Raw genomic sequence first — 22,523 nt, 5'->3', positions numbered from 1 at the left:
TGAGAGTTTCACTAAAGCACCGCTGGCAGGTTTCGCCCAGAGGCACCAGCGAGCAGCCGCGCTGGAAGAGAACTGTCCTCCCCCGCAGGATGGCAATAAATCCTGGCTGCAACTCAGTGGGTTTTAAATCTTACAGGCTGTAGGCAGAACTACAGACCTGGTGTTTGTGCAGTGCCTGGCATTGCCCCCTTTACTCGCTCTCGGGACTGCGCAGTGCAGCGGGGCTCCCGGGGTCATGGGTCGGCTGTCCCGTGGCAGTGCTGCGTCAGCCGCAGGAGGAGGGAACAGCTGGACCCGCAGCTCCTTTTCCCCCTTCCTGGTGCAAGTTACAGCTGGTTCCAGCCAGCTCGGTGTCCCTGGCACTGTCTCACTGATCAGCTCTTATCTGCAGCGTGTGCCCGGGGTGATTCAGCCGGCGGCTGCACACACACCCCTCGCCTGATCAAGCCAGGCACAAGTCAGGAGCGAGCACAGGGCGGGCAGAGGCACTGCTGCAGTCGTTTTTAAGCATCTCAGGTAGTTTTTTAAGCATCCCACGGCCTGCAGCCCCTAATAGCTGTAGGAACCCAGCATCCCAGAATCCTGTTCTCAAGGCCAATGCAAAGCGGGCTGAGTCACTGGTTCGATCTTTGTAGGAAGCAGAAGGTGCACACGGGATTAAAGCCGAGCCTGGAGCAGAGCGGGATGCCTATGGCAAGGTCACTGCAGAGGCTCTTTCATTTCGTTCAGGCTGCACAGAGAGATTGTATTTAGGAACGCAGAGGGGCTGCTGAGCCTGGAATTGCCCTCTACAGGACAGGATCATTAGTTCCCAGCCTCTTTTTTGTCCTCCTAGCCCAGGCTGCCCCCAGAAGCCAACATGAATCCTGATCCCCAGCAGCCAGGACACGACTGCGATCCCAGGTAAGACAGCTCAGCAGTTTTACCCCTGGATGTCCCAGGACATTGCTGTCCTCCTCGATGTTCCCCAGAGCGATTCTTCCCAGAAGTAAGGCTGTAGTAAGGCTGCAGCAGCGATGTGCCAGGCAGGTGGCTGGAGAGAGGAGCTCTCTTTGATAATTTCTGCTGTGCAATTTGTATAAAGACATGGACAGAGGAGCCGAAGATTGATAACACACCGAGCCTCCTCAAAAGGAAAGATGTGATCCAGCTGCGCAGTGCTCTAAGCACACATGCACAAAAGGAAAGGAAATATGTTTAAACATGAAAGGCATGGTATTTACAAATACGCTTTGAAATCAAATTGCTATTGTTGCACGGAAAATGGGATAATCACATTAGTACAATCAAGAAACTCTTTATTTTCTAATAACTGTTGTCCGAACAAAAGAGAGATATCTGCAAGCAATGACTGGTGCATCTGATTTCCAGTTTTCTTTAACTGAATCTCTGATAAAGACTGCCTTGGAATATTTGCTTTGTGTCTCAAAAAAATGTATCATCTACAGTTGCACCTCAGCAGAAAAACTAGGTTTAGTACGGAAGATCTCTCAGATCATCTAAAATGAATCTGTTAATTGCAGAAAATCAACCAAATTTATGCCCTGAAGCACTGAGAAAATATATTATTGTTAGTGCTTAGCCCCAGTCTGCTCCAGAACGGGCTCAGAAGAGTCGGGAGTTCTCTCATAAAAAATTTTATCACAAGATAAAATGCCCTCGAGCACGTGCAACTAGTCGCACACTTGTAGGTAAGCATACACACACCGTGAATGTAAAAACACTTAAAGCTCAGACACTGCTTATCAACTGACACAGAAGAAAAATGGGCAGTTCCCCAGGGCAATGTGTATCATCAGCAGAGCCTGCGTGAGGCAGCACCCACTGCCCGCCCTGGTAACGGGAGAGAGCCCGCAGTAAATGAGAGTCACACCTATCTGCTTGGGTACACACTGCACAAACTGAATTGGGATCTATTCACGGGTTGTCATCAATTAAAGAAAAAACACTTCAGAAACTGCTGACGAACTGATTAAAAACGTGGAGTTAAAACCCAGCCCTCTTGCAGCCCCATTTGAACAGCGAGGATAAACTCAGGATCCTGTGGCAGGAAGAGCAGAGCAGCAAACAAGCTCACGGTGCCAGCTGCAGTGACCCGCTCTGACAATACTACCACACACATCTCACCATTTTTCTGGATTTTTCACAGTTCTGTTTGTGTGGTGTTTAAAGTAAGGTATCCGTGTTGCCCCAGGCAGGACTGGGCCCCGCACCACTCGTCCAACAACAACTCCACAGAAAGGTCCTTGGGTGAATTTAGTCAAATAGCTAAAAGTATTACAGAACATGACTTGGAGGTTTTTTTTTGTGTGTGTGTGTGTGTTTAATTTTTTTTTTTTAATAACCATTTGGCCTTGTTTTGCTCGGGATCCATCTGTCTCTGTGTGGCTGCGTTTGTCGCCGCACTTGGGAACGTCTCTCCCCTGACAGCAGAGCAGGATTGATGTCGGAGGCTAACGAGGGCTGTGCCATTAATGCTGCAGATGATGGGTAGGACACCTTACAGAGAGCCATCTGAGCCTTATGTTAATTAAAACAAGCTTTCATCACTGCTCTTAGACAGCTTCAAGTCCTTTTGACTGACTGATTACGCAGCGCTTGCAAAATGCTTTTGTTTCTGCTTATTTTCTGACAGTAAAGGAGAAACGTTGAACTGACAAATGACCTTTGCGTCGGCTGTTAGACACATTTCTCGAGCAGACTTTGGGAACACCCGTTCCTCCTCTATGCTAAAACCTCGTCGTGTGCCCCAGGGGCTGCCCGAGAGCCCTGCAGCAAGAAGATGGTGCCAGAAAAGCCACGGCCTGAGCTGACTGGATCAGATACAGGGCGGCAGGAATGAACACCCCCAGGGAACGGCCTCATGTTGAGCCAGGGAAGGTTTGGGTGGGAAAGGAGGGGACATTTCTCCTCAGGAAGAGCAGCCAGGCGTGAGGACGGGTTGCTGAGGGAGGTGGTGGCGTCCCCATCCCTGGGGGTGTTCAAGGGGAGGTTGGGCGTGGTGCTTGGGGACACGGGGTGGTGGGTGATGGTGGTAGTATGGGGGTGGTTGGACCAGGTGATCCTGGATCCAGCAGCCCCACAGCGCCCCGCCATGCCGCCGGGGCGGTGCTGAGGCGAGGATTCACCCGGAGGGGGGGGGCGGAGCCTCGCGGTGAGGCGCCGCCCCCTCAGTGCCGGGGCGCGGGGCGGAAGCGGGGGGGGGGGGTGAGGAGGGGGGGGCGGGGCGTGGTGCGCGCGCTGCCCGCCGCCCTTCCCGCCGCAGTGCTCGGGCGCGTGTGCGGCCCCCGCAGGTAACGGGCACCCCCGGGACCCCCCCAAAAACCCCCTATAACCCCCCCATAACCCCCCATAACCACCCCATAACCCCCCCACCCTCAGCCCCTGACCCTATTGCGTTCCCCATCGCCTTCCCGGGGCTAACGGCGCTGGGGTTGTGGAGGGGGAGGAGCGGGAGGGGGGAACGGGGGGGCGCTGAGGGGGCTCTGAGGGGCTCTGAGGGGGCTCTGGGGGGGGGGTTTGGGGGGCATCAGGGGGGTACCGGGGGGGTGCGGGCACGTGGCGCCTCCCCGCCCCGCCGGGCACGTGGCGCTGCCCCCCCCCGTGGTGGTCCCGGTCCCGGTGCCCCCCCCCGCCCTCTCCCCCCCTGACGCCCCCTGCCCGTTTTTTTCCCCCCCCCCCTTAGCCCGCCGCCATGGCCGACGAGCTGGACTTCACCACGGGCGACGCCGGCGCCTCGTCCACCTACCCCATGCAGTGCTCGGCGCTGCGCAAGAACGGCTTCGTGGTGCTCAAGGGGCGCCCCTGCAAGATCGTCGAGATGTCCACCTCCAAGACGGGCAAGCACGGCCACGCCAAGGTGAGCCCGGCCCCAGCACCCCCCACACCGCAAAGATTTGGGGACGGGGCAGCGCCATGGGGGTGTAATGCCCCCCCCCCTCACCCCCCAGTGCCAGGACCCTCACAGGGTGTGTGAGCGGGGTGGTGGGGCTTATAGGGCCGTGCTGTGCTCCCCTAGCACAGCCCCGTGGTGCCCGACCCCAGCAGCTCGCCCGCGGGAGGTGCCCCCGGTGCCTTACGTAACGCCAGGCACGCAGCAGCCGCTGCCTGGGCCCCGTTCTGCCGTCTTGCCCTGCTGCTGCTGCTGCTGCTTCCCGTCCTGCAGCACGGAGCGTGTTCCCTTCCCGTGTTCCCTGCCCGCGTCCCTCCTGCCGGGGACGTGAGGGCTGCTGGGGCCTGCTCAGCAGCATGGCTGCGTGGTGGCTGTGGGGCTGCGTGGTGGGCATCAGGAGTTTAAAAAGAACCAGGCTGCTTAACAGCCAAAAGCTAGAGCTCTTGCTACCAAGCTCTTCCCGTTTTTTTTTCCCTCTCTCCTTCCCTTTGCCTTTTTTGGCTCGTTTTATTAGGCTCTCCTGCATTCTTAGATATTGAAACCGTTGCAAAAGTGAAAGGAGCTGAGGAGAGTAGCCGGTAACCCAGCAATCCAAGTGGGAGCTGCTTTAATCGCAGTGCGTGGCCGCCTCTTCTGGTCTCCTTACCCCTCACGTTGTCCCTGTTCTGTTTCTCTGAACAGCTGGAGCCTAAAATAAATATTCTTTTAACAGTCCTGTGCCACATTGCGCTTTGGCTTGTATCGTAGGACTCGGGTAGGCCGTGGCTGTGCAAGATAACTCCCTGGGTGATCTTCTGTAACGGGCTGCGAAGGGATATCTGAGAGGCCTTCCCTCAGGGCCTGGGCTGCTCTCATACAGCAAGCAGAGGGTCTAGGCAGGATTTTGTCTGTATCCTGTGATCTCTTAAAAAATAAAAATAATAATTTAAAAAAAAAAAAAGAAACATGCATGGGACAAATGGTACTGATGGCAGTGGAATTTTGCTCCTCTAGGACAAAAGGTAACTGATCTTATTTCTGTTTTCTTGTAGGTCCACCTGGTTGGTATCGATATCTTCAATGGTAAGAAATACGAAGATATTTGCCCATCAACTCACAACATGGATGTTCCAAACATCAAGAGGAATGATTACCAAGTGAGTTAATAGTCGCTGTGTCTACCCACACGTTGCAAAGCTTAAAGCTCCTGGTACCACGAGTAAACTATCTTCACCTCCAAACTGTCTGTCAATTAATAACGTGCTGTTGCCAGAAGGTAGAGAACTAATGGTTTGGCACACTTGGCTGTCTCAGTGGGGCATTGCTGCACCAGTAGCGTTTACCGAACCATTAAAAGTGTTGGAGTTTGCTGTATGGGAGAGCTGCTCCCTGTACCACCAACCTCATGCAGCAGTCTTTAGAAATGATGGGTAGTAGACATAATTTGGAACAGCGTTTCTTCTAGCTGATGTTGTAAGGTCACTTTTTTATTCTTTGAGTTACTGGCATCCTTTAGAGAGATGCTCCCCTGCTATTAGGTACTACTACTATCTGAAGGATGACCAGATTTTCACATAAACGTGAATTTAAGCATATATTGTCATTCACAATTTCCCCCTTACACAGGTGAATCAACAAAACACTCTTAATCCACATCTGATGCCAGTGCTAACTTGCTTTGGTGCTCTCTGCTTCTTGTGCAGGAGCTGGCTTTAGTTGAACTCAAGTAATTTTGATAATCTGCTCTGAAATACATATGTACAGAGGGAATTTGACAGGCTTCTGTAACACTTTCCGTGATCCTAAAAGTGACCTAATTCAGGTTGAGTTGTAATGTCTCAGCCATCTTCCCATTGGCTTGGGAGTAGTGGGGTAGTTCTGGTCGGGAGCTGGTACATCCCGATCTCTGGGAAAGCTGCAGTTGCTCAACATAGCCAAAGCTCGGAGTGTTAGCAGCTCTTCGGAACAGTTGATTCCGTTTAAAGCGTGACTAGCCTGTCTTGGGGCTCAGAGCTTCCAAGGGGTTGTTCATGTGGTCTTGGTGGTCTTTCTCTCCTGTTCTTGGGCCCTTAATGCTACTGAAATTCTTGCTGGTTTTCAGACTTGTTAGGGCTGCCTTTGGGATTAACCGTAACGTGTTGCAGGTACCCTAACCTGCTCTGTCAAAACGACTGTTCCTTTAGCTCAGGCTTTCAATTTGGTTGAAAACAGCGTCGAAACAGTGGTGTAGAGTTTGGGGGATGTTCCCTTATTTATTCCTTAGCCTGTAAAATAAATAATAGTATATCACTGTAAAAATGAAGGTATCAAAGTTTACAGTTGAACAATTCTGTACTTGCTACACCTTATAAAAGGAACGCTATTCAGAGAACACTGTTCCAGTTATTGCTTCTAATTTACAAATGTAGGAAGCTGATCCAGTGACCTGGAAGCAGACATCTTGTAAATCACAAAAAAGAGTTTTGCAGTGCCCTACATACTAGGAAATAACCAGAAGGGACCAGAAGGGTTCTGGTGATTTAATCTGTTGTTTAAATTGACTTAAATTAGTTTTTTTTAACTGTTACACTAATTCTTTAGTGCTGAGATTGTAACAGTTAGCTGGGCCTTCTGCTTATCTTCAGCTGCTGCCTGCTAGTGAGCGCTAATGTTAAACTTTATAAAAATGAATTTCTCTTCACAGCTGATAGGTATTCAGGATGGGTATCTCTCCCTGCTGACAGAAAGTGGTGAAGTTCGTGAGGATCTAAAGTTGCCAGAAGGTGATCTGGGCAAAGAAATCGAAGGAAAGTTCAATGCCAATGAAGATGTGCAGGTACAAAATAAAGCAGACGAGCTGTGGTTAATTGCGCTGACTGTACAATGAAGAACTCATATTCTAATATCAACCATTTGTATCTCTTGGTAAAGAGAGGGTTAGAAGTATGGGAATTGGTCCTTTGAAGTTCCTTGGAAGTAATTCTGTGTTGGAGCAGTCGATAAGGCACTGAAACCTGGCTCAGTTGACAGTGAAGTGATATGGGGGTTTCAAACATCCAGATAAGTCCTAACAGCGTTGTCCATGCAGTGTAAATTGGAGCTTCCACTGCTTGTGTAAAGCTTTGATGTAATCTGGGCTATAGAAACAGCTTAAAGCTGAAAACAAGCCTTGATATGCTTAGGTCTTGCACTGTAAAGGGCTAGCTTGTTTGGAAGGAAATAGTGTAGTACCTTAGATGTCAAAAGCTTCAGTGCTGGCTCTTTTGCTGAAAGCAATTTTGTTTTGATTATAAATTTACAATAGTCTCATCTGCTAATTTTGCCAGCTTCAGCATCCTTTCTTCTCAAATGAAAGGTGGGATATAGACGATGGCGTGAACATCCGATGGTGTGAACTTCTAGGAGCAGTTCTTCTGTCAAGGGTTGGAACTCACCTGCTTGTCTTTTTCTTCCAGATATCCGTCATAAGTGCAATGAATGAAGAATGTGCTGTAGCCATAAAGCCTTGCAAATAAAGAGGATCGCCAGCCCCGGGCAACTGCTCAGGTCTGGACAAACCACAGATCTTTAAATTTGGTTCTGATTGTCACCAAAGCTCTGGCCTTCACAAGCAACCTCATTTCTTTTTTGAATTGTTAAAAAGCAGTGCTGGATTCTGGATTAGTGTTGCAGGCTAACTGGCAGTTTTCAAAATCACTGAGACTTTAATTTCCTAATTGTAACTATTTTAACATTCCTGTGGGTTTCAGCTATGGATCTAAGAAACCAATCAGGTGTTACTAGTGGATATATTTTTATTTGCTTGAGCAAAACAGTGTTTGTCTGTATGAACAGACAAAATCCAGTATTCAGGGGCTTTTAGATAAGCTAGTAGGTATCTAGGATTATAAAGTGACCTAGAGCACAAATAGTATTTTTCTTGACATGTTTAGATAGAACTGACAATAAAAAGTAGCAATTTTTTTTTTAAAGCTTAAGTATTTTGTGGATTGGGACTCTTGCAGAACTGTAGGTGCCAATCACAAATTTTAGACCAAGAAACTCAAGTGATCAAAAATGCCAGCTGGCTTGACCAAGCCCCAGTGGCCATGTGCAACTTAACTGTATTACCTCTGTATTCTTCTTTGCCAACTCGTTGGCTTATTGTAATGTTAAAATGGTGTCAAAGCCTACCTGTGGTTTAGGCAGGCAGTTGGAGTATAGGGTAGATAAGACATAGATAGGTCAAGGGGACACAAAGGTGAGAATGGATGCTAAAGCTATAGACTTTCACTCGAGGCCTTTGTCAGACTTGAAAAAAAAAATAGAAAAATGCAGTTCAATTGCTTTCCTTTATTGTATTTATCTTAAACTATAAAAGGGTGACAAACTCCATGGGAATCTGTTGCAGTGCTTCCAGCTTTAGGTTTTAATCTTCAGGTTCAGACCATATTTTTGTAGCACAAGGACCACATGTTTTTCAAAAAGTGGGACAAATTGTAGCATCGAGCCTAAACTAAATGCATGTGATTCTTTTTAAAAAAATAGAATTATTGTATTTCTAAAATATAGACTTGACAGACAATACTGAACAACCGTGGCTTAACTAGAAGAATAAACAAGTTGCTACATAGTTTAGAAAGCTCCTATCCACAGGAGTCGTTGAAACACATGCATGCCTCTATTTACTAGCTTAATAGGCAAACGCAAAGCTTTTCCGAACTAGTCACAGGATAACTAGCATACTCCTGTTTATGGCATTCAGCTTCAATTCTAAGACTTACTGACTCTTCATGAGTGGGAAACTTCTTAGCCCATGGCTCAAACCTTCCCTTACAGTGGGTAAACTGTTTCGTGGACTTGCCTTAAGCTTCAGCAGCTGTTAGCAGATGGAGGACAACTTGTAAACATGCTGCATGCTGCCCTGGGCAGCCGGCGTGATTCAAACTATAGGCAGTGAGAGTCAGACTTCACACTGCTGTTAACCTCTTAAAATGTTCTTGGCTTAATAGTATGTACTCTAATCCCCAAAGGGCTCACAGCAACTGTCCTGAACAGCCCTTGTACGTAGTGTGGTAGGGCTGAGCAAACCTCGGAAGTCTAACATAGGTGGCAAAAACATGTGTCCTTCATAGACTTCTTAGGACAGGGAGAGCAGTTCAATGAAGGTAAAGACAGCAATAAACAAACATACTCCGGTAATGAAGCACAGTTACCTGGGACACCTGGCAGAACTCGGATAGTGCCACGTGCTCTTGCCTAGCACAATGCACGCTGCAGGTGAACTCTACAAATAGCACCTTGACTGAAGTGACAAAAAAAAGCGGTGGAAGCAAGAGATGGAAAGGAATTCAGAGCAATTTCTAAAGACATGCTTAAGAGTTTAAGTTAGTCTGTGCTATGTTCCTTTCTGCCTCCATCATTGGTATCTGAGGGACAGGCTTTGTAGGGTTTGGAGGTGACTAAACCATTGATCGTGGTCTTAACAGCAGGCTGATCTCTGTGATCAGCTGTCACACAGGAAGTCAGAGGTTGCTGTGTCATACTAAGGCAAGCTCTAATGCTGTTACTGTGCTATAAATGCTTCTAAAAATGCTTGAAGTCTACAAGACTTGGATTTGCTCTCATTGTGGTGGGGCTTTAGTCCACTTTCAGGTGCCTGTCAGTCCCCAGAAACCTTGGTGGAAGACAGGTATTTGATGCCACCGGCCCACAGTCTAGGTATTTAATTAGACTAAGTTCTCTGGGCTGTTTTTTAACCTGTTTCTACAAGTGGGCTTCTGGTCTGGATGGAGTTTTCAGGTACTGCAGCAATCTAAAGATCAAGGTTTTATGGCCTCCAGCTTGCTGGAAGAGCCCTCCTTGGGACTTCAGGATGTCCTATCGCAACCTTCAGTTCTGCAAGACTTAAATGATTCAGTACTTCAGTATAGGTTTGTTCTTATATACTTAGTTGTCTTTTGTGAAGCACTTCAAACACTACGGAAGTGCGTAGCATTGGTTTGTCATGCATGAAGTTTCCCATAGGTAATAATACATAAGCATGAGTCTTAAGTATAACCTCCAAGTTTCAGTAAGGTTGAATGTTGCTTCTAAATTAGAACAAATCTCTGAGACTTTTTTTTTTTACAAGGTGTCTGTCTGCTGTCAGAATAATTTGCAACAAACTTTGCTTGTGATCAGTAGTCCATCTAGATGCGTATTTGTAAGGTTCCTAACCAAATGCTTAGGGAAACTCCTCTTTCATAGCTTTACTTTAAAACAAACATTATCCATCTACTTGTTTTGTAGTATGTCTTTAACACTTTAAAAGAAATTGTGTCAAAACGGAAAGCTATAAGCTGCTGCGATTGCTTAAAATAAAGGCTGAGAAGACTAGGAAGCAAAGAAAAGTATTTCCACTCCAAATAACGATGCATTTTTTTATGGCTCCAATCCATTGAGTTTCTCATGCTACTTTACAGAATTGGAAAGACTGCAGTGTTTCCTGCCTCAAATGTTGGCACATAATATTTCAAGATTTCAATAGATCCTTCTACTTTTTGCTTATAATGGTGGTTTTTCAACTAGGCTCTTGCTAGTTGAGCCATGTTCTCAGGGCTGTTTTTTTTTAAGGAGTTAGCTGAACTTCATTGTTTTAATGTAACTGCTTTCAAGCCTCTTGCAGGTTTTTCTAACCCATAACGTACCAAGAAATGGTGCACAGTCTGTAGCTTCACAATACAGGTAATTTTACAGAATCTGTAAAGAAGTCAAATTTGTTGACAGTTGAAACTCTTATGGTTACTGCAGGTCAGTCTTACAGAACTCAAAAATCAATAAAATCCCACTTTTCTTTGGTTAATTAGAACGTAGTTTGTTACAGTAGAATTAAACTTCAGGATAAAAAGACCTCGTAAAGGATCTGTTGTACGTCTCACGCTGGGAAGCCACCGAAGGCTCGGCTCCTGTGGGTGTCATGGAGCAGCGGCTCGGCGTGCCGGGACCCTCGGAGCCTCTTCGCCACCTCTGGTCCGGCCCCACGGTGTCTGGCTGCGGGAATAACTCGCCGTGGGAGCTGCCCTCGATGTTTGCTGTGTTGCTGAACCCCCTCCTAAATGTGCTGTGTGTTGTAACCGTGCCCTGGCGCGAGCGTGGGGAGGTGTCCCCTGGTTCTGGGGGAACCCAAACCCCGTCACAGCCGTCACCTGAGGGAACGTGTGTCCCCGTGGTGCCGGCTCCCTGTGTTTGTTTTAGCAGAAGCGTTGTTTTATACCGCACCGCCAACCGGGTGGGAAATGTCAGTGTCTGTTTTGCTCCAGAAATAATAAAAAAGATCTCGGTGTTGTGGGGGAGCTGAGCCGTGCTTGCTGTTACGGGGCTGGGGGTGAGGTGGGGTGCTTATGGTTACGGGCTGTGGTGGTTTGGGTGAGGTTTGGGCACGGTTTGGGCATTTTGGGTGCCGTTGGGTGGTTCTGAGGTGTTTTCTGTCAGGCGCCTTGTCCCTGCTGGCCGGCCCCTGTGCTTGCCGGGTGACTTAACACTGTTTATTAACGCTCGAGCAGCTCGGCCTGGGATTGTACACGAGGCAGAAGCGCTGTTGTTGCTGTTTTAGTGGCAATTTCAATAAAAAGGTGACTCGCTGCGCTGCGCCTCAGAGTGCTCTGTCACGGGGGGGGGGGGTGCGGGGACACCGCCTCAGGGGCCGCGCCCAGCCCCGCCCTCCCAGCATCCCCCGCCCGCGCAGGCGCGCGGTCCCGCGCTGCGTGCTACGTCACGACGTCGGGCCGGCTATAAAAGGAGGGAGCGGATTCGGCGCCGGCCTTTCGGCGGCAGGCCGCGGCGGAGGCAGCATGGGGGCGGTGAGCGCCGGGCGGGGGGGGGGCTGCGGGCCGCGGCGTGCTCGGTGAGGTCGGTGCTGATTTGTTATCTATTTATTGGTTTTAGCAAAAGGACAGGAAGGCGAAGAAGGCGACGTGGAAATTCTGCCTCGATTTGACTCACCCTGTCGAAGATGGCATCTTCGATTCCGGCAACTTTGTAAGTGGCGAAGGCCTCGGTCTGTGGGGCGGCCGGGCGGCGGCTGGGGGCTGGGGAGCCGCGAAATTAACGATTCTTCAATTAATCAGCGGGGTTTGAGAGGATGCTGGGCTTATGCTTAATTTATAGATACTTTTTTAACCTATTCATGGATTTTAAATGGAATCCTTTCTTAATGTGGTTATTTTTACAGTGTGCAATTAAAAATAAATCAATAAATAAAAGTTTTACTGCATTATAGACATTTATTATAGTCATTTTTAACGTTGCTCCATGGCTAGGGTCCCTTCCCTAGTTCATACCTAGGGTGCCATTCCCTAGTGTTCTACTTCTTCTCTGCTGTTGAAACAGGAACAGTTCCTAAAGGAGAAGGTTAAGGTTAATGGAAAAACAGGAAACTTGGGGAACACTGTTCACATTGAGCGTCTGAAGAACAAGATCACGGTGACATCTGAGAAGCAGTTTTCTAAAAGGTCTGCCTTCTGTTTGTGGGTTTTAAACACTGTTTTGTTAGATCTGACGCATTTTAAATGTGTATAGAGAAGGTGTTGGCTTAGATCTTCATAACACACCTTGATATTAGTGAGAGATAGTTCAAACAGGTTTACAAGATCAGGTATTAAAAAATGTTTCTTAAAGCTCAGGACTTAACTGCAAATCAATGCTTCTCTAATACAGACATACTGATATGGAGGGACTTTATATAGTTTGTTAAAAGTGTAATGAGGAAAGGCATGCTTTTAAGGTCATAGCTGAATTCATATCATGGGTGCCTGTTTATTAATTAATTAGCTGTGTTAAAATGGGTGGGGAGACACTGGATGCCCCAGTGTTGAAGGTGTTCAGGTTGGATGGGCTTTGGGCAGCCTGGGCTGGTGGGAGGGGCCCTGCCCGTGGCGTAACGATTCTAAAAGTTACGTGTACGCAGTATGTGTTGTGGCAAGAGAAGCCCTGGAGTCAAATGAGGCCTTGATCTGCCTAGTGTGCTAGGGGCACGCAGTAGATCTCTATGCTGATCTAAGCGTACAGTTCCCTCCCCACACTCCTGTTTCTCTTTTCTGTTGTTGTCAGTGTCCCACTATTTGTTGTGTTAAACATGGTTTAAAGCTACTTCTTAGTGCTCTGGAGTTAACTGGCCTTGAGTTATTTGGTCAAAATGCAAATAATAATAAGTTTTAATATATCACAAATGAAGATGTAGGTTTATTACCTATTACACGTGATAATTTTTGATGTCTTGATGTAATTAGTGTGTGAGTCACTCCTTGAAAAATTCAGCATATAAAAGGTGCATTGTTGTCCTGATAGACCATGTCTTGGGTGGAGTTCAAATTGCAGTAGGGATTGCGAAATGACAAAGTTCTAACATATAATTAATATTCCTAAGGTACCTGAAATACCTCACAAAGAAGTACCTCAAGAAGAACAATCTTCGTGACTGGCTTCGCGTGGTTGCATCTGACAAGGAGACCTATGAGCTACGCTACTTCCAAATCAGTCAAGATGAAGAAGGATCAGAATCCGAGGAATGATGAAGCTTACCTTTATACTTACTACAGTGTACAAAAAAAATAGAACATCTATTTATGAGAACACTTAACTTATTGGTGAATAAAGAATTTGTACTCTGTTGGACAGAGCGTGGTTAGTTTTCAAGCCTTTTTCTTGCATTATAACTGCAGGACAGCAGGGGGAATCATTTGATTTGCAGTTTTATTTTTATTGCCAGAAGTGAGGGCTATTCAACATGGCATCCATGAAAGTCCAGGTGGAAAAGCAGAACTGAGCCCTTCACCCAGTAAAAATGTAGGACATCTTTATTGTTTAATCATATTTATACAAATCATGCTAGAGCTTTTTGTGAGTAAAAGTACCAGCTGTTTGTTTAACTTATGTGGAGTTGATGCAATGTTTAATAAAAGTATATTTTTAATTATTAAAAAACCTTAAATGTTTTAACAGAACAAGACTTTATTTCCATGTGATTTGTCCAACTCATTAATTGGCTGTGGTATTCCTATGACTAACCACAAGTAAAATGGGAGTATAACAAATAAATATAAATCTAGCTAACAAATCTTGTAACTGACATGTAAGGACAGAGACAAATCTCATTAACCAGCACCTACCTAAAACAAATATTAAAAGAAGCAATGCAGTGTGCTTTAATGTCAGTAAATGACCCCGTTAAATCCATGTAGGTATTTCTACTTTGATGATCACGTATTTTATAGTTCTTCTATTTGAATTTGGGGATTATTTGTTTAATCCTAATATAAGTGTCTTGTTCTGCATTGGAACTAAGTCACTCCAGACGTTAGGAATTGGTTCATAGGTTCATGTAATATAAAGAGAAACTTGATTATTTTTCGCTACCAAAAAAAGTGCTTGTGAGCCTGCAGTTGCAATAATTATTGCATACACATTCATTTCTATATAGCTGGGAGTAGGCTTGTGGTAATGAGAATGATTAATTGGGTTCATGTGCAATGTTGAATTTACTCAAAGGCTGTTAGGAGGCAGCCAATTCCTTCGGATCAGCCAAGTAGAGTGGGCTTTCAAACATCTGGAGGCAGAAACGGGTTTTAGGTTGAGTTAACTGTGGAATTAATAATGCCGCATTTGTGTGATGTAGAACAGGGATGCATATGGGCTGTAATTCTGAACTTTCTGCTTGAACAAGTTTGCTAGTTTAAGCTGAAGCCTGCCTACTGAATTTAATTTCCTCGTGAACTTTTGATTATTCCAGCATTGTTTTTGCAGGCAAACCTTTAAGACAGCCTAGAGAGTTGCCAAAGCACAAAGCAATGCATTAACAGCCACATGACACCCTCTGGTGCTACCTAAATGTAAATGAAAAGTACAGAAAGGGGAGATAAATGTCGTCAAAGGCCTTGGGGTCTCGTTTGTCATTTTTCAATTTGCTTGAACAGCTGTTACTGAAATAGGGCCAAGGGAGATAAGAGGATACAGCAGCTGAACCACAGCTACTGGGGTAATCACTACTTTGTTTTTTTCTCTTCATTTTTCTGTTTTAGAACCAGCAGAAGTAAGGGAGCAGGGTATGTAACTGGCTGCAGTGCTAATTCATTGCTCCTGCATGTTGAGCTTTACTTCAGTGGAAACACCTGAAGAAAACACCTGAAGTCCTGCCCCTGATCTAGGGAACTGGACCATACCAGAGTGCTGCTTTGGAACTTCATTTTTTTGTAGAAGATCATTTAAGGTCAGAGAAAATGCCACAGGCAGGCAGCAAGCGTGTCACCTGGGCTGTCTGCTGCTGCTGTTTGAGCACAAAGCTTACCTTGCCAGCACCGATGGCTGTTCCAGGTGCTGAGCCTGCAGACTGCCAGCTTCCAGGCACTGTTCTCTCAAGGCTTCTGTGTCAAATAAACGTAGACTTACACTGGAGGAGTCTAGAATTGTGTTTATCGCTGCCCTTTAAATACGTACTGCTCTTCTGCTTCCTGCAAAGCAAATAGCCGCGAACACTTCACATTAGGCACGGAATCCTCTCTGTTGATTTTAAAGCACCTGAAGGTGGCCATGTGCTTGCTTTACTGGAAACCAAAAAAGCTACTAATACTTTTTAAAAGTGATTATAGGATTGGAAGCTGACACTGCATTGAAGCAGCAGCATTGTTTTTGTAGTCAAGCTGCAAGTAGTTGAGAAAAATAAAATACAACCACAGTTTGTTTTCTTTGCTGCACTGATTTAGTTAAGCAACAAATACCGTGACTAACAATTGTGTTTCAAAATACATCTCCACCTGTTTTTTCAGAGTTGTGCTTTTATGTGACAGTACACCCTTTAAAGTGGGCTGACACAACAAAACTGTGCAGATTAAATGTAACAACCACAAACAAAATCAAAGCTAATAGGATCATGCTGCCTTGTTATCTTTCCGTCCTTTCAAAGCAGTGTGTAGTTACATTGCCCAACAGACACACATTATCATTAGACAAAAGATAGGAAAACAACACCTGGGATTTGGAGCAGGACAATTTATTTCCTGGCTAGCTTTTGAGAAAAAATGCCAAAGTGCTTGTGAGAGTTGTATTAGTCACCAAGCTTACCTGCAGTGAGGATGGAGTCCAGGAATTCGTTTTCTTCCTTGGGGTTTCATGGGGAAAAAAATAAAATAATAATAATGAAAAGATCTGAATTGCGCAGACAAGAAGACATCCTTAGAAAAACCTGGAAATTGATGATTTTTTTCATAATTTCACCTGTTCCACAGCTGAAGAGGCCAGGTATGATGCAGGTGGCAGGCCAGGAAGCAGAGCCTGTTGTTGTTCACATAAGGAAGCTCATTAAAATAATCCAGATTAGAATCACATTTGGCTTTAAAAAAATAAAAATTACAATAAAAACAAAAAACCAAAACAAAACAAAAAAAAACACACACATTTTAGTGTCTGTCCCCTGACAGCACCCAAGTTGCCGAGCATGGCAGCTCTGCTGTGCTGGCTCAGTGGCCAGGGAGCTGCCAGGTGTTGTCTCCAGCTGGACCCCGCTGCTAAATTGCTAATTCTGTTCTTTGTGGTGAAAGGGAGAGGATCCCGAGCAGCTTGAAAAGCCCTCGGCCTGCAGCTTGGGAGTGCAATTGCACTGTAAGTCTTAAATGACTTTAATTTAGATGAAATTATACATATGTTATGTGTGTAATTTTCACCCCCGTTCCTCCAAGATAAATGTTTCCCCCTTTCATTTCTTAAAAAAACATTTCTGCTGGGCTCTTCCAAATAAAATTGTTTTAGGAGAGACCTCCTGCACGTGGAAAATTTCAATGTTTGGCAAATAAAAAAACGAAGTGGAGATTTCTAAAAGAAAGAGCTAAGCAGCTGCTGACAGAGCAGCAGTAGCCGCTCCACATAAGCTATTTATATATGAGCATATAGAGATATATATTTTTTCTGCAGTATTATCTCTAGTGCAGCAAAACTCTCATTGAGTTCCATTAAAAAAAGAAAAAAAAAAAAAAGAGAGAAAAAGAAATGATCACCAAACTTAACTATCACTAGTAAGAGTTATTTCTAAATGTCCTTGCATCCTGCATGCTTTCTGCCCACTTGCCCTTTTGGCCCACCAGAAATTATCTTTAATCACACATCCCCAAGTAGTAAGGTCAGAAATGGAGGTAACTAATAGCAGGAAATGTCTGGAAATGTGCTGGGGCACTACTGCGTATAGTAGAGCCAGCATTTGGCAGGTACTAAGGGTGGCACAGACTCAACATATTCACATAACATCAGCGAAAAGTAATTAGAAACAGAGAGGCCCATGGAAAAACAAATAATAATAGCTTCAATGTACCCAGCGGCAGGAAATGAGCCTCGGTGGAGGGGGTGATCTGATTACACCGAATATAGACAAAAACACGGATAAAATGTTTCTTTTTAAAGACCAAAACAAAAGGAAGAAATCTCATCAGGCAGATCAGACGGGCCGAAAACTGCCGCATTGGGTTTCCTCTGCCTCTGGCAGCCCTGGACTCTGTCCCCACAGCAGCACACAACTACGAGCTGGAGGAGCCCTCACCCCCCAAAAGGGATGGTTTTACAGCAGGTGCCCAGGCACAGCGCCCTGCATTCTTTGGTAGAGGGAACTGGGGACCACCAGGGAGGTGATGCTGAGCATCTGCTGCCTTTGGAGATCACTTCTACATTCCCTCTGTCCCTATCTATACAGCTTCCCAGCACATACTTCCCCCAGGACATGCACATTTTAGGCAGGATGCTTTCACAAAGCCACTTCTAGGCTTGTGCTGGCACTGCAGCTAATACCTGCGTCCTAGCTCCTGCTAGAGCTGCTCCTTGAGAGCTGCAGAGCACAAAACAGGAATGAGAGGAGTAATAAAGGGGGCAAAAGTGTCAGAAACATACCCCGAAACAGCCCCAAGGCAGGTGACACCCCCAGGCAGCAGGTGGGATGCTGCCACCAGGCCCCCTCCAGCCTAAAATCTGCACCAGTGCCTCTTGGCCCCTGAATCCCTGTGCTCTGGGGACTCCTAAACTCACAAACCACTGACGAGCCACCAGCTGGGAAGGATTTGCAGTTGCTGCCCCTCCAAGCTGCATCTAAATAAGCAATTAGGAGAGAAATGCTTTAATACTCTGTTAACAAATCTTTTTCTATTAAGTAGTTTAACTTGGCAAGACAGCTTAAACACCCCCTCCCCACAACAGCAAGCACCAAGCATGATACATGTCTCAGCTGTGTTACAGTGCTCTTGCCCTTATGTTAGGATTTTGGTGGTGATTTTAAATGGGATCATGTTGTTGTTTCGTTTGTTTCTTTGTATTTGTTTTTTTCTCATGGCACACTGGGGCACTGAGAAGCTCCATTGCCCCCGCACACTTTTGGGATGCTCCCAGCCGCCCCTCCTGGTGCCAAAGCCAACAACAGCTGGGACAGGTGAGGAAAAGCAGCACTGAACAATACCAACAAGGTGTGCCAATGTTGGGATTTGGAGCAGGTGGCTGAAATCCTTCATTTTGATACTGAAGGCCAAGGCTCTCTTTGCCAGCCTGCAGCCCCCGCCTGCCCCTCTCAGCCAGCACAGATAAGGGGGTGCTCAGAAGTCCTCGTTCCCAGCTCTGTAACATTTTCCTGCAAAAATGTATTCACCAGCCCTCCTCCTTCCAGCTTGTTCAGAAAATATTTACACTGCTGGCAGGCAGCGAGCTCGAAGATAGCGATGGTTTTTGCTGACGCAGTGGGCCGGGAGCTGCAGAGCTTCCAGGCCTTTCCCTGCCACCCGCTCCCAGTCCCAGCCTGGGGTGCTGGGACCCTGGGGAGGGCACGAGCCCCCTGTGGCACCTGGTTTTGGGCATGGCGTGGGGCTGGCAGAAATGATGGGCAGAGCTGCGGGTGCTTGGAAAGGGCTGGCAGAAAGGGGATGGCAGCACAAAGCAGGAGGGAGCTGCCACCAGCACGCTGTAGGCCCCGCCATTTCCTACACCTCAAGGTGTGGGATTGGAGGCACTGATAGAGGCAGGGAGCAAGTCCTGTTTTCTCTGGGTAGTCTCAGGAATGGGGATGCTGCTGTGGAGCACAGCAGGGACTGCTGACCCTCCAGAGGCACAGCACGCTGCCCTCTGCATCAGAGCCGGGCTCGCCACAAGAAAGCTCTTCACAAGCTGTGCTGCCGAGGCACAGTGCTCAAGAGCCACGGAAAGACACCAAAATTCATGATATTGGCTTAAAAACCATTGAACATTGAAATATTTTTCACTCCTCCACAGCTTAAGGAGTAGTATTTCCCAGCTCTTCTTGGCAGGAGAGATAGAAATGAATTCAGTTTTAAACCCAGGTGGCAGTTTCAGGAAACCATGTCGTTCCAAGGGCTTTAAGCAAAACACATGGTAAAAAAACTGTGTTGGGCTCTACCCAGGGTCTTGGACCCCAGGACCCCCTCAGCAGGGGTCAGGATCAGCAGGAAGCTCATCGGCTGTACCCACAGGCTGGCAGCAGCCCCTGCTCAGGGTGTTCCCAAGCCAGGGTTGGTATCTGTGTGTTTAACACACTAAATTCCTTTCCTACCATACATATGTCCAATTATTTCTCCAAACACCAGTTATTGCCAGGCTTGCAGTTCTTAAAAAGCAGGCGCATATCTGCAAAGCCAGCAGAAGATGGAGCCAAATTAACCCGCTATGCCACGGGAAGATCAGTGCTGCTCTCCTGCAGGTCGCATCTGCCTGGGCAAAGCTGGCCCTGGCTGCACCTCTGTGCTTCTTGAACCCCACTCATGGGGCAGCACAGCAAGCTCTGGGTTGGGCCCTGACACCCTTGTGAGTGGGGAGAGGAATAACGATGTTTTTCTGAAATATTGGTGCCTTCAAGTAGAGCAGTCTGGAGCCTTGTTGTGGACTGAGGGGATGCACAGAAGCTAAAAGAAATCCTGTGGAAGTGATGGCATAACACCATCAGCTGCTCTGAAAACCCACGCTGGAAAGCTCTAGGGGGCTCTGTTTTTTCCCCCACAAACACAATAAAGAGGCACAAAGCAGCCGATGTTTTTGCAGGTGCAGAATTATCTGTTGAGGAAACAAGCCGCAGGATTTGTGGTGCAGAGCTGCAGCTTCTGTGCTCACCTGGGGCAGGGAGCCTGCTTCTCCCGGTGACTGAAAAATCAATAAAACCCGTGAAATCAGAAGCCAAGCAAAAACCAGACAAACTAACAACAACAACAAAAAACAGCTTTTGTTCCAGAAGAGCTCATAATGAGAGCCCTCCCTGAGCAAACACTGGCCCTGGGGTAGCATCAGATTGACATGGGATGGGTGAGCAGCACACCTGAGGAGGTGCAGTGGGCAATCCTTGCAAGGCAGAGCACTGAGTTAAGTCACGGCTTTCCCTGATATTTGGGAGAGCTCTGTGGTTTATCTTTTAATGTGAAATTCATAGCAGGAGGGTTTATCTGGCTTGGAGGCAGGGGTTAAGCAGTGCTGCACTCATTTTCACGAAACTTCCCCGGGGGGTTGACAACGTATCTGATGCACTCCTCATGTCGGGCTGTGATAAAGGCAGAGCTTGCTTCCGACATGTGAAGCGAGCAGCAAGCTCTGTCCCTGCTGCACTGGGAGGGGATCAGGTCTTGCCCCAGAGAGCTGCCCAGGACCCCCTGGAGCAGGCAGGACATGACCCAAACCCTCAGCCCCCTGGGCAGGTGGTGCAGGCTCAGTCCCAGCAGCAGCTCAATCCCAGGACACTTCATCCTCATGTGTGTTGGAACCCAGCTTCAGCAAAGTGTTGTCCCAGCACACGCTGATGGAGGTGAGATGCTGATCAAGGCTCTCGGGCCCATCTGGGAGCCATTGCTCTCATATTCTGCCAGCAGATCTGCCAAAAAAAGGTGGGCTTGAAACATTCTGGTGCAATCAGAGATCAGCCCAACCCATGCTAAGTAAAACCACAAAAACCAGAGGTTTGGGCAGTGGTGAAATGTCCCCTGTAATAACAGTGTGGTCGTCACTGAGCTCCCTGAACTGGTCCAGAGCAACTACAACTAAATTGATTGTTCTCAGGTAACCAGTGGATTTGGTGTCTCAGTAATAAAATAACAGGACTTGGTGGACCTAAATGTGCTCAGATCAACTCGACCAAGGGCCAGAGGGGAACCAGGTCCTTGCTGGGCACCCACCGTGGCACGGCTGTGCCATCTGCTCTGCTTCTTGCAGGCACAGCAGCTCACTCAGCTTTTACACATCCCTTGTAACTGACTGCTCTGGGCTGCTCACCGTCAGGTAAAAAAGCAGGGAAAGGATCCAGGTCTCCAGCAAAGAACAATATGATGAACACCTTGCAAGTATCCCTGTGCAGTGTTGGGGGAAAACTCATTAAAAACAGTAAGGTGAATGCACAATTATGGAAAGCGTGACTTGCCCAGCTGGTGCAGGTTGGTCCAGCTGTGCACAATGTACTTTCTCAGCTGAGTGCTTTATCCATATCTGATTTACATTTCCCTGGGTATTTTTCTTAACTAACTCTAAGAATGAAGGCGTTGGTATGTGCAGGCACATCCACTTGTACTTTCAGATTCCTCCTTTGCTATTATTTCTAAGGACGGGCATTGATGTCACCCTGTAGATATTATTCACAATACCCTGAGGCCCAAATACTGAAGCTTAAATGCTTCAGGACCCAACTATTAAAGAGTCTGCACTTGGATTTTACTTCACTACAGAAAGGTAAGCCGGCAGGATGCTCCAGCTCGCTTGCTGAAGTAGCTGCTCCAAAATACTGCCTCTCTGGGACAGAGAGCACTAGCACAACCCAGCAGCAAGTGGTGGATCTCCAGGACCTCAAGCTGAGGAATTGTGCTGACAGGTAATTTCTTGGCTGATTAACCAAAATCAAAACCTTCCTTGGAAAATGTTTACATGAACCATTTAAATTTCCTCCCATATCTGTTTTTCTGGGCAGTTTGTCTCACTGGTTAGAGATGAGCATTTTTTCCTAAGATTTTAAGTGCCCAGCAGACCTGGGAGCAGCTTCCTGTGGACGAGGAGGAGATGAGAGGAGTCCGGTGACCCAGAGAGGCTGTTAAAAGTCTTTCTGCATCCCAGGAGTCCTCGAGCCTCAAGCACCACACCAGGATAATGCACAGGGATTGTACATTGACTTTTACTTTGAGCTGGGAAAGAGGTGAACACCAGCTCTTGTTTACTGCAGGGATATTTAAAATGTTGTGCTGAACATAAGTTCATGCCATTCTCCTCTGATCCTGAATCCAAGGGACCAGGACGAATGAAAGACGGATGATAACCCAGCAAATTAAATTTCCTAATGACCCTTGTGCTTCTGTGCCTTCCCTCAAGGTCCCCAGCAGCACAACGTAGGTGGCTGCATTAACATGTACAAACAAATAGGCTCAGTGAATTAAAAAGCGTTGCCCTGACGAGGGAATATTTGCTCTAATTTGTTTTGCAGGCACTTAGCAAAAGCAGAACTGGAAGTAAAAAGGAGAGCACCCAGCCAAAGCAATATGAAAATGGAGTCTCTGGCAGCCCCTGAGATGCTCACTTTTAACGCAATTAGAGCACGGGGTGGATGACAAACCTGGGACCCGAAGTGGCCAAACTCCAGCTCTGTTTTTTTTTTTTTTTTACACTTTGAAAGACATACTGGTGTGTCTGCACTCCGTAGCTCTCCTTCCAGCTGGGGTGT

General features: G+C 46.9%; 2 protein-coding genes and 1 long non-coding RNA gene across 3 annotated transcripts; 2 read left to right on the top strand and 1 right to left on the bottom strand.

Moving 5' to 3' along the window:
- Nucleotides 1–3,150: 3,150 nt before the first annotated feature.
- On the top strand, nt 3,151–11,451 carry EIF5A2 (eukaryotic translation initiation factor 5A2). The gene is made up of 5 exons (XM_068691661.1): nt 3,151–3,293; nt 3,686–3,859; nt 4,924–5,028; nt 6,555–6,686; nt 7,306–11,451. Exons 2-5 carry the CDS (start codon nt 3,695–3,697, stop codon nt 7,363–7,365), a joined length of 462 nt encoding a protein of 153 aa, XP_068547762.1. The 5' UTR covers nt 3,151–3,293; nt 3,686–3,694; the 3' UTR covers nt 7,366–11,451.
- A 108-nt stretch (nt 11,452–11,559) lies between these two features.
- Nucleotides 11,560–13,488, top strand: RPL22L1 (ribosomal protein L22 like 1). The gene is made up of 4 exons (XM_068691662.1): nt 11,560–11,670; nt 11,756–11,848; nt 12,200–12,321; nt 13,236–13,488. Exons 1-4 carry the CDS (start codon nt 11,662–11,664, stop codon nt 13,378–13,380), a joined length of 369 nt encoding a protein of 122 aa, XP_068547763.1. The 5' UTR covers nt 11,560–11,661; the 3' UTR covers nt 13,381–13,488.
- An 854-nt stretch (nt 13,489–14,342) lies between these two features.
- Nucleotides 14,343–17,914, bottom strand: LOC137860883 (uncharacterized). The gene is made up of 5 exons (XR_011099239.1): nt 17,735–17,914; nt 16,079–16,193; nt 15,926–15,962; nt 15,153–15,228; nt 14,343–14,414 (listed from the first exon to the last, which is right to left on the bottom strand). It is a non-coding gene; the product is annotated as an uncharacterized lncRNA (long non-coding RNA).
- Nucleotides 17,915–22,523: the final 4,609 nt, after the last annotated feature.

This window comes from Anas acuta, chromosome 9, assembly GCF_963932015.1.
Source record: "Anas acuta chromosome 9, bAnaAcu1.1, whole genome shotgun sequence".
In the NCBI taxonomy this organism is placed as follows: Eukaryota; Metazoa; Chordata; class Aves; order Anseriformes; family Anatidae; genus Anas; species Anas acuta.
Note: the sequence above shows the minus strand (reverse complement) of the source record. Positions and strands in the feature narration are given on the sequence as shown.